The sequence below is a fragment of the Aspergillus bombycis genome (assembly GCF_001792695.1).
Source record: "Aspergillus bombycis strain NRRL26010 chromosome Unknown contig00070, whole genome shotgun sequence".
In the NCBI taxonomy this organism is placed as follows: Eukaryota; Fungi; Ascomycota; class Eurotiomycetes; order Eurotiales; family Aspergillaceae; genus Aspergillus; species Aspergillus bombycis.
The window spans coordinates 46759-60465 of NW_019170072.1; the positions used below are offsets into that span (position 1 = coordinate 46759).

A 13707-nucleotide genomic window follows, 5' to 3' on the forward strand; every position below is an offset into this window, starting at 1 on the left:
TCCTCGGACTCTGTGTTGACCGTGTGAGCCGATCCCGCTCGACTGAGTGGCGACATGCCAGGGACACTCCTGCCCCCGAGATCTCACCGGCAACACGCGCAAATGGATCGCACGTCGGCCTCAGGGCCGGACCTCTATTTGATAGTGAGTTGTGGCGTCCGAATTTGGTAGGACAAAGGCTAACTGCACCATCTGTTTACAGGCGGACCAGGATACTGTATATGAACAGGATCTCCTTCGGGACACTGGCAGTATCAAGCCATGGCTTGCTTATATCGAATATAAGCAGCAGCATGGGACGCTCTACGAGCAGGCTTTTGTATGTTTCGGTTGCGATCAACCCTGCCGGAAGTGCTGCTAATTAATCGTAGGTGATGGAGCGTGCTTGCAAGCAGCTCCCAAGATCTTACAAACTTTGGAAGTTGGTACGCCGCTTACTTCAACCCCACCCTGTCGCATTGAAGGTTGCTGATATTAGTAGTACTTGGAATTCCGCACGAAGCATCTCCAAGGCCGTAACCCGACTATATACCGAGCCGAATACCAGAAGGTCAACGCGCTTTTTGAGCGTGCCCTTATCCTCCTCAACAAAATGCCACGGATTTGGGAACTGTACCTCTCATTCCTGCTTCAACAACCCCTCGTGACACAAACCCGACGTACATTCGACCGCGCACTACGGGCTCTGCCGGTTACTCAACATAACAGAATATGGAAGCTTTACAAGACTTTCGCACGTTCCGCTTCCGGCCAGACAGCCGTGAAAATCTGGGCTCGGTACATGCAGATCCATCCGGAGAATGCGGAGGAGTACATTGAGCTTCTTGTGGAGCTGGGACAATATACGGAAGCTGTGAAGCGATATATGGAGATACTCGACAACCCAAGATTCCAATCTAAGGAGGGGAAGAGTCACTTCCAGTTGTGGACTGAAATGGTGGACTTGCTCGTGTCGAAGGCGAGGCAGATCGAAACTGGTCCACATGTCGGCATTGATGTGGATGCTATTCTCCGCAGTGGAATCGACCGGTTCGCTGACCAGAGAGGTAAATTGTGGGCTGGATTAGCAACATATTGGATCACGAAGGGTAGCTTCGAAAAGGCTCGAGATACCTTCGAGGAGGGCATTACGACAGTCATGACGGTTCGCGACTTTACGCTTATTTTCGACTCCTATGTCGAATTTGAGGAGTCTATTATTGGCAATTTGATGGAAGCGGCAGCCGTTCGCGCTGATAAAGGCCAATCCGACGAAGAGGCAGATTTTGATCTCGATCTCCGAATGTTGAGGTTCGAACAGCTCATGGACCGCCGGCCATTCCTGGTCAACGATGTATTGCTACGACAGAACCCTAACAACGTCATTGAGTGGGAAAAGAGGGTTGCTTTGTGGGGTGATAACAAACAGGAAATCGTCAACACTTACACGGCAGCTATCGCAGCTATAAGCCCGAAGAAGGCTCATGGGAAGTTCTCTGAGCTCTGGGTCAACTACGCCAAATTCTACGAAAGCGGGGGAGATCTGGACACAGCTAGGGTGATCTTTGAGAAGGCCGTGAAGGTCCCCTTCAAATCGGTTGCTGAGCTCGCCGAGACCTGGTGCGAATGGGCTGAAATGGAACTCCGCGGTGAGAACTTCGACAAAGCCGTTGAGGTTATGGCGAAAGCAACGCAAGCGCCGAAAAAATCCACAGTTGACTACTTCGATGAGAACCTCTCACCTCAGCAACGAGTTCATAAGAGCTGGAAGCTGTGGAGTTTCTATGTTGATTTGGTTGAAAGTGTCGCGTCGTTGGAAGAGACAAAGAAAGTCTACGAGAGGATTTTCGAGCTACGCATCGCCACGCCCCAAACTGTGGTTAACTATGCCAACCTCTTGGAAGAGCACAAGTACTTCGAGGATTCATTCAAGGTTTACGAGCGAGGGCTGGATCTCTTCAGCTACCCGGTAGCATTCGAGCTCTGGAACCTCTACTTGACTAAAGCCGTGGATCGGAAGATTGGCATTGAAAGATTACGAGACCTGTTCGAACAGGCCCTGGATGGATGTCCTCCCAAGTTTGCCAAGCCGCTCTACTTAATGTATGGCAATCTCGAAGAGGAACGTGGATTAGCCCGCCACGCCATGCGAATCTACGAGCGTGCTACACGTGCGGTGTCCGACGAAGACAGGTTCGAGATGTTTGAGTTCTACATTACCAAGTCTGCGTCGAACTTTGGATTACCTTCCACAAGACCGATCTACGAACGCGCTATTGCGGCATTACCCGACCAGGAAGCCAAGGAGATGTGCCTCAAATTTGCAGAAATGGAACGACGACTTGGCGAAATCGACCGGGCCCGTGCAATCTACGGCCACGCTTCTCAGTTCTGTGATCCTCGGACGAACGCTCCTTTCTGGCAGAAATGGGAGGCATTCGAAGTTCAACATGGAAACGAAGATACCTTCAAGGAGATGCTGCGTATCAAGAGAAGCGTCCAAGCACAGTACAAGTATGTATTCACTCTTGATTTGACAACACTATGGATCAAGGCTAACATGGCTGAATAGCACCGACGTCAATTTCATCGCCTCCCAGGCTATTGCTCGCAGTCAACAGCGGACTCAAGACGGCGACGAAAAGGGCGCCGAGGAAGGAGATGTGGATGGTTCGACGGCAGACGCTATGGCAGCCCTGGAACGACAAGCGCGTGCTCCGGTGGGCTTTGTCGCTGCCAGCACAGGCCCCGAGGGTGGAAATCGACCTCCGCCACCTGGCCAAGAGCAGCCAGCTGCACCTGCGAACCCTGACGCTATTGACCTGGACGAAGATATGGATGCCGAGTAAAATACCTTGCGATTGCTACTTTTGTTTTCCTACCATGGCTTTGGATAGTTGCGCTGGCCGAGTTATCTCAATTATCATCGAACTGATGCATGAATATCACACTCCTTTGCTTGTTTCCCTTGTAACAATTACTATCGTCCTGATATCTCCTCGCAGCTTTTTTTTGTTTTTTTTTTTTTTACTTTTTCTTTTGGGCTGTCCCTTTGGGGGTTGCTATCCTCAGCACTTACTTGAATTATGGATATCATCTCTCTCTTACGTTTCCTTTGTTTGTGTTATTAACACTATTCGTCTGGGTGGTCTGTGAGATACCTTCGATGGTGTTTTCTGTAGACGGAATGGATATTTTATTCTGATGCTCTGCGGAGTGTCTTCCCTCTATCTGTCTGTACTTATATGAACCGGTTAATCTCCAGAACCAGTAACCTTCCATTTTGTTGGAGGGTATTTGAGAGACTGTACCCGGTAATATCTTGCATCTCAGGCCGAAGCTCAGTAAGGGGTAGTATAGGAATGTGCCTATCATGAAAGAATCACAACTACGTGGCTGTCTATCCCGGAGTTTGATCTTCTGTTACTTCAAAATGGCATACTAGATGCAAGAAGCATTCGGTAGCAGCTCTGCTTGACAATCGACCATGTACCCACATGTATTGTATTGCCTGGATAGGAGGATGAAAACACATGGACATTAATCATGAGGAATGAGACTCGAAGCAATATAGAAGGCAACATTCATAAACCCCGTAACGTAGATATCGCTTCAAAACTTCAGGGACGTGTGAAAACAAGAGAGGAAAAGAGACCCGAGAGAGAGGAGATTGACTAAGGAAGCTGCACAAAGCACGTTCAATGAAGATTATTACCAAACAGGTTGTTTCTCTTCCGGCCCATTCATCACCTCGGTCTGGGAAGCGTCACGGACCTCACTGTGAAGGGCATCACTGAAAGCTGTGTAGCTTGACCGAAGTTTTGGAATGCCCACGTCATCCGTGAACCCAACATGATAGTCTTCCGGATACCCGGTGCGCTGGAGATTTTTGATGAAGCGCGCAAAACCATCCTCAAACGTCGGTGTACAGGTCTTGTGCTTCGAGGCCAGGGTAGTAGCGTGCGCATTTATCAGCTCGATCGTGTGCTCTGTGCATCTGGTTAGCTAGCATCCTGATAAGGAGGGGTTCAAGCCACTTACTCAACAGTGAAGGAACAGCCTGCGGCACTACTCCATAGAGATTCACGAAGACATCGTAGTCCTTCCGATCACCTAAGACATACAGCTCGCTGTCAGCCAGAACGTCCCCACTCGGGACTTCGGTGCTTGCATGAAGAAGGTGCTCGCATTCATCTGCAGTCAGGCCACGATGAAGCTTCTGCAACTTGTAGCTTGAGAGGAAATAATGCCTTGATGGGGTTGAATCGTCCCGTTTCCCTTCGAGCTTCTTTACCTTCCGGGCTAGCTGATGCTTCTCGTACCACAAACCAGCCACTTTCGCTTGGAGAAACTTCACCTGGTCGCGTCGTTCATCAAGTTCATGATAAGCCTTGGACAAAGCAACCTCGTGTCTGAGGCTTGCATCGGCATCCACACGTTCCGGCGAACCCTCTTCAGCCGTCCCCTCGTGTCGGAGGACACCTAAGTCACCGTTCACACTCGCCAGCTCCGGCATTTCGTCCTCACCCACCCACGAGTTCTCATAGTTATCATCCTGGCAACCATCGTCCTCTTCGTCCTGCCCCAAATCTTCATCATTCGGGTTCGTTACCCAGCCATCTCTTTCCTGATAAGTATCTTCCTGGCCAGTCTCGACCCCATCACTTGTCGCGTGATATGCTTCATTCTGCTTGAGCAACTTGTCAAGCTTCTCGCTCATCTGATCTACCTTCCGGCGCAGGTTGTCGGTTTCGCAGGTCTGGATTGCCATTCCCATGCCCCAGGAGTTTCCGGGCGCGGGATCATGAAACCAGTCGTCTGCCGTTGAGGATTCGGGGTTGATGATGGCTGACGCTTTTTGTAGTAATTTGAGGGTCATCTTGTTCTGGTTTGCTCACGGAATGAGAGTGTTGAAGATGGTTCTTGGAGGGCTGGATTCGGGAGAGGTTGCTGTTTCTTTTGTCAATCTTGCGACTCATCGTGGTAGATGGTTTGCTTTAACTTGGGAGTGTATGAGAGGGAAAAGAAGAAGGAAGGAAATAGACTTACTGATGTTGATATTCAGGGATATTCCACGATTCGGCAATACTCTCTTTGTTCATTAGAGGGCAGAAGAAAGGGACAAGGTCCGTTCACAAGCAAAAAGGATGGATAGAGTAGCGAAAGGACGCTAGATTGATGCAGAGAAAGAAGTCTTCTAGAAGTCTCGGAGTGGTATCCCATGGTCTGCCAAAAGGCTGCGGGTGGGCCTAGCTTTTATAGACAACGGTGGGTCTTCGATTGCAGCCATCACCTGGGGTAATGAAGGCGTAGTCCGTGTGAATGGTAAAATTGAATAGTAGATGACGGTTATATTCCTGCGAAGAGTCAGGACGAGGCAAGCAATGTCGGTGAAAAGACATCATATTCACCAGTGCGTGGAGCATTCTCTAAGTTCCTGGGGGTTGGTCCACGGTTCTGACAAAGAGAGAGGGCGTTGGTCCCTCTGCACAGGGTCCGGGAGATGCAATGGACTACAATAGCGAGAAGAGCCAGATGAACTCTCCAAGACATGCCTGATCCGTTACCATAAGCCTTGAAGACTCAAGAACTAGAAACGAGAGCAAATGCCAAGTTCCCTCAGCAAAGAACTAGCAGCCTAAGATTAAAGAATCGGTGAAGATAAACAGCGCCAGACAAAAGAAGGAAAGAACCATAAAATACGCTCACACGGCAAGGAAAGTAGAAAAGACAAATTAAGGAAGAGTATGGCTGCTAAGCAGGAGTGAGTTGCATAAGCTGTAGTGCTCGGGTGGCCACGAGCCCTAAGTGTGCCACCCATTAGGAGGTCCATTGCCTACCAGGCCTGGCAGGCGATGCACGCCGAACACTTCTCGCTGGCGACGTACTGGCATACCGTTTCTATCACGAACATAAAGTTCGACAGCGCTCATAGCCCTATCACCCCTGACTAGCAGGAGGTTCATATCACAAGGGATGGAAGACGATTGTTCTTTGTCCGCAGGAAGAAACGAGGTTCTTTCCGGAAACAACGATAGGGACCTGGCCGGAACTCAAGAGCTATTAGGATTTAGTAAGGCGTCGATTATAAGGAGTATATGGTAACTGACTTGTGCCCACTGGCGTTTCGATTTGGATTTGCTCATAACTACGTAGTCAAATGCCCGGTATCCCGCAAGGCAATCTCGGAAAGACGCCGTCAAGTTTGTGGCAAGTAGCTACAGTGTGGAGCCTGACATAATAGAAGGACTGAGACAATAACTATCATATATCACAGAGGAGTACTTGATAGGCATTGCGAGGTCTTCAGGAGAAAGAACTGACAAGGTGCCTGCCTGCAATGCACAATTAACCTATGAAGGAATACAGAATTCTAGGAATATTTTTCCTCCAATGTTATTCACTACTGTCCTATTCACTAAGTCTAACGTTGCTCTACCCCAGATGACTGAAGTCATGATTGCTCTAGCACCAGAGGCTGAGTAGTGTCTTATTTCTATAAGGTCGATCTACTCATACACCTTCTGAGCACATCTGCCTGTTCACAGTCGCCGCAGGAAAGGAAAGCAAGACAACAGGCTGCAGAAGAAATGTAGAACTAAAGCAGTGAGATAAAGTAACATCTCGTAAACGAACACCCACGATCAACAAGATGAATAGTGATCGTGAGAGATTGCAGATATAGCAAACTCCCCAAAGTCCCTTCCGCTGGCATCGTACACTATCTAGGCTCTTGATGTCCAGCAAGACTGGTTTATAGTCCTTCAGTTGTGGTCATGGGAGATTTATATTTAAATACGATACCAGGTCGGAAGATCTATTATGAGATTCATCAAAGATCCCAAAATCCAAGAATGACTGGAGTTACACGTCTGCTAACCTGGTGTTATCTACAGCAAAAGCATGAATAAGCGAGTTCTGCTTTATAGCCCGATCAGATAACCCCCGGCCCTCATGAAAGAATGCCACAGTAGTGGTCCCAGCACCATCGTAGACCCCAACCCATCGTTACCTGGGCTATGTCAATCTAGCACTCACACTCCTTATCGGTGTATGGACTGGTACACACCTACCAGTTGCAAACACAGTGCTCCTTGTGCCTATTACAGTGACACCAGTGGTAGGGAGTGCAGAAGCAAAGCCCGTGGGTGCACGTCCCGTCGCATCTTCTCTAAACCCGATATTGAATTTGTGAGTACTCACTGGGACTGGATATGCTGTTGGAAGGAGGAGGACATACTTGTTCAGCCTGGAGGACATCCTCTGGGTCGAAGGGGCTGGTCGTCTCTAGAAGAGCAGCAGGCGTAGGAGTGGGGGTATGAATAGGGGTAGGAATAGGAGTAGGAACATTGTTACTGGTAGTGCTGTCATGGATAAAGGTTTGCGGGGAGAAAGCCAGTATAGTCTTGAGATATAAACCGAGTATGGCGAGGAGAGCAACAGTAGTCTTGATGGAAAGCATTCTGCTCGAGAGTTGGCGTAACTGGCTTTGTTTAGATGGATGCAGAGTGTCTTTGGCAGAGATATCGGTGTCGATGGATGGGAACAGAGAGGAAGAGAGAAGACAACACGACCGAGGGTTGTTGAAGATATATCCATGTCCCAATACTAGGATATAGTCAGGTGTTGTAGTTGCATTCGCCGCGAGTGCCTGCTATTTCACTCGGCGCATTCAATGATTCAATGAATACACCACTTGAGGCAGCGTATCCCTCTTGCCATTCATACTTGGGTATAGATTCATTCGCCTAAATCAGTTCACTCTGGAGTAAATGAGCCTTTCAAAACCCCACGCCTTTGTTATTCTTTTAGTGACATGTGTGAGAATCTTATACCGCATATCAAGCGCAACCGCCATATTATTTCGCCCTATTCCAAAGACCATTCATTCATCGACTCATCTCATAGACTTAACGTAGTCATTTTGATGTTACCCAGCCTCACTAGGTCTGTAAGGGCTATATTCACAATATTCCGAGAGATTTGTTATATTATCTCCGGCGCGTAGGTGTTGCTCAAAGACGAAGAAACCAAAACACAAAAGGAAGAATGCCAGCATTCTTCCAGATTAAGTTGCTGTCGCCAGTGAAGCGAGCATTGTAATTGTACGCGATAGCATCCTGTAACAGGAAAATCTCAATGGATAGGGGTTACGATTGTGTGTACTCCATATGCCATCCCACCATGTTAGTATCTCAGGCTTTTGCTTGTCATATAGACCATCGTCTCACAACCCTTCGAAAGGTACGGAGTATACATAACTAATAACTGATACTGTCCCACATATGAGACTAGACCCGTCCCTTGCCGATATGCCACAAGAGGGCAGACCCACCCCACCTGCCGAGTCGACGGAGTATCTCGAGGCTCGCTTAGTGCAGGATGGGCCGAGGTAGATGAATGCCATGAGGTAAAGAGAATACGAGTCTGCACCCTCTGCAGCGTCCATCACATGGGCTAATTAAAGAATGAGTCTTCAGCTGGAGCGGCTGAAGGCGGGGAGAAACTCCAGAGGATAGTTACGCTGCGTACATTGGCCGTTTCTTCGCCAAAATTCCATTATGGGAATGAACGCCGGCGCCGCAGTTAAGCCCTTTGCCGATCGACATCTTAAACCGCATCTTGGCAGTGATCAACCGAAAATAGCTTCTGTCAAACTCTCGCGAGAGACCCTGACAGCAGCACGGTGGGCTTCTTCCACAGTTTGATGGCATGATAAGACACCGGTCAGACAGTCCGGCACAAACGACCGACCAAGAAGCCCTGATGCTATCCAACCGGAGAAAGACGCGGATCGAAGAATGCGAAGCTGTGGCGCACAGACAGGGGGAAAGGGAAGAATGATCCGGCTTTGCAGGAGTGGAGCCCACGAGGCGTTGGAGGGATCGGCTCTACTAGGTCAACTTGGTCAAGAGCCGGCCAGTCCTAGTCCACTGCAATGAGCAGGGATCGGTATGCTTCCACAGATCAGCAATGTCTTGTCTCCCCTTTTGAGGGGGGATGGGATAACGTCTTTTTCTGCCTCCTAAAAAAAAAAACTATAAAAGAGTTGTCGGGGGGCCCGGTTCTCTGGAGTAACATGCACACTGTCTGATTCTCAATCATGTTTGTTCGTCAGTTGTTGGGCCTTCTGGCCGTAGGCACTGGCCTGGCTACGGCTGTCAATCTCACTGGATACGAGTATGTGGTTGTGGGATCTGGCGCCGGTGGTGGCCCGTTAGCTGCTCGCCTGGCTCTCGCAGGGCATAAGACTCTGCTGATCGAGGCCGGTGATGATCAGGGTCTGAACCTCAACTATTCTATTCCCGCCTACTCGGCAAAGGCCTCGGAGGATGAGGAGATGTCCTGGAACTTCTTCGTTCGCCATTACGCAGATGAGGAGAGACAAGCCCGCGACTATAAAACAAGCTATGAAACTCCGGGTGGTGAGATCTATACCGGTCTGAACCCACCGGAGGGCTCAACCATGAAGGGAACCCTCTATCCTCGCACGGGAACCCTAGGTGGTTGCACTGCGCACAATGCCCTGATTGCGATCTATCCTCACCAGTCCGACTTCGAATACATTGCCACCCTTACCGGGGATGGCTCTTGGTCTCCAGATAACATGCGCAAGTACTTTGCCAAGTTAGAGAACAACAACTACCTCCTCCCTGGACAGAAAGGCCATGGCTACGACGGCTGGCTCCATACCGAGACCGCCCCACTCAGCCTGGTTTTGGAGGACCCCCAGCTGCTCAGCTTGCTCCTGGGCGGTGCTTTCGCTCTCGGTAATCATACAAACACGATCTTCAACGTTGGAACCCTTCTTGCCGGTGATGCGAATGCCGACAAGGAGACCCGCGATACCAAGCCGGGCTATTACCAGATCCCGATCTCCACCAACGACGCCCACCGGAATGGACCCCGCGAGTTCATCCTCGCTGTCCGCGATGCTAAGAACGACGACGGGAGCAAGAAGTATCCATTGGATGTGCGCACCAACTGTTTCGTCACCAAAGTTACCTTCGACGAGTCTGAGAACCCACCCCGCGCTACCGGCGTTGAATTTCTCGATGGCCAACACCTCTACCGCGCCAGCCCCCTCGCCAACGACTACTCCAAGGGAACACCAGGTACAGCGCAGGCCTCGCGCGAAGTCATCGTCGCCGGTGGCGTGTACAACTCCCCCCAACTCCTCAAACTGAGCGGTGTCGGCCCAGCCGAGGAGCTCCAGAAGTTCGGAATCAAGGTTATCTCCGACCTGCCGGGCGTGGGAACCAACCTGCAGGATCACTACGAGATCACCGTGCAGGGCCACGTCCCCAAGGACTGGGCCGTCCTAGACGGCTGCACCTTCAGCGAGAATGGCGAAGCCGACCCCTGCATCGACCGATGGGAAACCCCCACCCCTATCCTGAAAGACCGGGGCATCTACTCTTCCTCCGGACTAGCGGCGACGATGTTCTATAAGAGCAGTGTGACGGCCGACGACTCTTACGATGTGTTTGTCTTCGGTGGTCCAGTCAATTTCCGTGGTTACTTCCCCAACTACAGTATCAATGCCACCAGTGAGCATGACTGGTTTACCTGGGCTATTTTGAAGGGTCATCCCCGTAACTCCGCGGGCAGCGTCACTCTCCGGTCTGCCGATCCGCTTGATATGCCCGAGATCGTGTTCAACTACTTCGACACTGGCGTGGGTGACTATGATGCCGATTTGCAGGCGCTCTATGAGGCGGTCGAGCTAAGTCGCGAGGCGTTCGATCGTCAGCTCGTGGAGGTCACTGAGGTGCTCCCCGGGGCTGATGTGAAGACCAAGGAGGATATCCAGCAGTATGCGAAGGATACAGCTTGGGGACACCATGCCTCTTGTACGTGCCCTATCGGTGCGGATGACGATCCGATGGCGGTCTTGGACGCAAAATTCCGGGTCCGTGGTGTCAGTGGGCTTCGTGTGGTTGATGCTTCAGTTTACCCCAAGATTCCCGGCACCTTTACCGCTGTTTCGACTTATATTGTTGCCGAGAAGGCAGCGGATGAGATTCTGTCTGAGTTGAACTAGACTCCAAGAGTCTACAGTGTGGAGCGTGCTATGCATAGCACAACGTTGTATATACTGCGCAAGTAACATTCCTGTAATTATAAGTTTGGAAGAACGTCTTATAATACCAACGCAAACATACCTATGTGACATTGGCTCCCGATCATCGAGCGATGTATTATCTAGTGTCCGAGGAGCACTTTTCCAAGCTCTCCTTCATCAATATAGGCTGCTTATTCTCTAATGTCAGCCCATACGGCCGAATATCTCTGCGGATCCTACCCATGCAGTCCCATGGATCCCCTATCCCTTTCCTAGGCAGCTTAACCCGTACGCGGAGTGAAGAGGATTTGGCTATTGCAGCTTTAGCAAAATTCCCTAACCCAAATCTCTTCTGTGTCCATGGAGTTTTCGGCAATCCCCATAGTTCTAAAACGTGGACAAGTCGAGCCTTCAAGACCAAGTTTGAGCAGATTGGGAGCAAGCAATAACTCCCTCCATATTCACCTACCATCTGCATCGCCCAATTTGCCATATCGGTAGTGTCAAGGCCTCTACATTGGGAAAGTTAGATGCGTCAAAGACGCCTCATTTGCCTTCGACGTCCAGACGCCCGATATGTATAGATTTTAGGGTAGTCTTGTGAATTGAGAGCCACGTATTGGGCAGAGAAAGCTCCAAGAGGGCAAGATGCTGGGAGCGCCAGTCCTTAGAATAGCCGGTGAGACTGGAATGAACAAGTGATCTCGACCATCGAATGATCTGCTGTGTTGCTTGGGGCCCGTCGCTATACCTGGAGAGGCAAATCCCAAGGCTAGAGGAACACCAGTTACCTGCTCCAGATCCCAGCCAAACTCCTAGTTAATAAGGCCCATTTTGAACCACGAGAAGCGGAGGTATGAGTTTCAGGTGCTCGCCCAATATGTGACATTGATAGGAAGATACAGATTTATGTAGATCATTAAAGATTCTTATATGATGTTTGTGAAACATTAGGAGTTGGGTTTTCGGCGGCATATTAGCAGCAACAATTAGGAGAATCCACGATTAACACTCAAAAACGCCATGGACAAGTCCCAGAAAACGATGATCTATGTACGTAGCGTCATTCACGAGATGAACGTCGACTCGGAGAACATGACACCCTCCTCGGAGACTTCTTCATCTCCGACCTTCAACTTCAGTGTAAGCTTCTCTTGGGGAGCGAACTAAATCCTCGTTAGCGTAACTCGTCATCATAAGCAGCACACAGCCTTACCTGGAAGATGTAGGGCCGTGTGCCAGCGACACTACCGGCAATGGTCTTGATAAAGCCTGGAACCTCCGCCATAACGTCAATACGGTCCAACCTCCTGCCGAGCGTACTATCGAGCTCCGCATGGACAGTCTTGTCATCTTGCGACTTGCCATCCCAAACCCACTTGATGGATTTCGGCTCGGGCCAGTCGCTATCCTGGTCCTGGGCTGCCTCGGTATGGGTAGCCGAGTTGGTCACACCGGCGTAAATAATCTCTCCATCTTTAACAATTCCGCCAACGTTCACCACGGTCGATCCGTAAGAGGGGGGTGTTGTAAACTCCATCATGACGGCGGTATATGTCGGCGTCTGGAAGTTGACGAAGTTCCACCGCGCAGCTACCTTAAGATTAGAACGCCGATTGTTCAGCGGCTTCTTGGAACATCACTCACCAGCATGATGCGGCTTCATGCCTTGAAGACCATGGATGAACATGCCGCGGCCTTTGAGGTCGTAAGTTTGCTCCTTGGTGGTGATCGTTCCTTCAACACCACAGCGGGGCCAGAATGCATGGCTCATCGAACCCCAGGGGTTCTGTGCATCTGTACCGAAGTAGGAAGTGCCATCCTTTCCAATGACGAAACCAGGGGAAGAACGGTTGAAGGTGATGTTCACCAGACAGTCTTCGTTCACGGCGGATTTCAGGGTGTAAGCATCTCCTTCCTCATTGAGCGCTAGAGAGAGGTTATCGGCTCCAAAGGAAAGCATGCTCTCATCGAACATAAAGTTGTACAAGGGATCCGAGTACCACTTGTGGGGGGCATCTCCAGTAAGGTTGAAGATCTTCGCGTTGAACTGGGCGGTGGTGTGGATGCCACTATAACAACCAAGAGAGGTTAGAGAAAACAGAACCAGCTTCGGCCAGGAGGAGAAGGTTTAGGATTCGGAGAAAAGTCCGGTGCAGCGAGGCAATGATATCCTTACACAATATTGCTGTAGATGATCTGCACAAAAACTAAGGTGCCATTGTCGGCCATGATATAAAAGGTCTTGGTCTCGACATTGGTGTATTGGTAGGCGCGCAACGCAGGTCCTCCTTCGAGAGTACAGTGTAAGGCACTTCTTGTGCTTGTTGGGCAACAGATCGAATCGCCTCAGGGCCATAGATCGGCTCCTGTGTACCCGCAACACTCGCGAGACTAGCCGTAGTGTGAAAGATTAGCACGGTTGGATCTAAGACCCACCAGGATGGAAAATATGAGAGGAAATGCGTACGTTGATTTGAGCCAGTTCATGATGGAATTAAAGGGAGATAGAGTGACGGGGGTAAGTAGAGTTAAAGCGGTGGAGGGAGAGGGAAGAGAGAGAAAGAGTAAAGGAAAGTGTAGGTGAAGGGAAATGAAATCGATAGCGCGCGGGGAGAGACAGAGAGAGGCAAAGGGGGGGGGGGGGGGGGGGGGCAACTCAA

At 50.2% G+C, this 13707-nt stretch overlaps 4 protein-coding genes across 4 annotated transcripts; 2 read left to right on the plus strand and 2 right to left on the minus strand.

Annotated features, from left to right (window-relative positions):
• Positions 1 to 54: 54 nt before the first annotated feature.
• ABOM_007818 (mRNA splicing protein SYF1) lies at positions 55 to 2828 on the plus strand (the record flags this gene model as incomplete). Its single annotated transcript, XM_022534947.1, has 5 exons — positions 55 to 144; positions 203 to 319; positions 372 to 425; positions 482 to 2493; positions 2552 to 2828. 5 exons carry the CDS (start codon positions 55 to 57, stop codon positions 2826 to 2828), a joined length of 2550 nt encoding a protein of 849 aa, XP_022387170.1.
• An 862-nt stretch (positions 2829 to 3690) lies between these two features.
• Positions 3691 to 4858, minus strand: ABOM_007819 (uncharacterized protein; the record flags this gene model as incomplete). Its single annotated transcript, XM_022534948.1, has 2 exons — positions 3691 to 3968; positions 4021 to 4858. 2 exons carry the CDS (start codon positions 4856 to 4858, stop codon positions 3691 to 3693), a joined length of 1116 nt encoding a protein of 371 aa, XP_022387169.1.
• Positions 4859 to 9082: 4224 nt separating this feature from the next.
• Positions 9083 to 11023, plus strand: ABOM_007820 (GMC family oxidoreductase; the record flags this gene model as incomplete). The annotated part of the gene is made up of 1 exon (XM_022534949.1): positions 9083 to 11023. The coding sequence occupies one exon, from the start codon at positions 9083 to 9085 to the stop codon at positions 11021 to 11023; it is 1941 nt and encodes a 646-aa protein (XP_022387180.1).
• Positions 11024 to 12111: 1088 nt separating this feature from the next.
• On the minus strand, positions 12112 to 13534 carry ABOM_007821 (survival factor 1 family protein; the record flags this gene model as incomplete). The annotated part of the gene is made up of 6 exons (XM_022534950.1): positions 12112 to 12210; positions 12261 to 12637; positions 12692 to 13116; positions 13224 to 13294; positions 13348 to 13438; positions 13515 to 13534. The coding sequence occupies 6 exons, from the start codon at positions 13532 to 13534 to the stop codon at positions 12112 to 12114; spliced, it is 1083 nt and encodes a 360-aa protein (XP_022387181.1).
• Between the last annotated feature and the right edge of the window lie 173 nt (positions 13535 to 13707).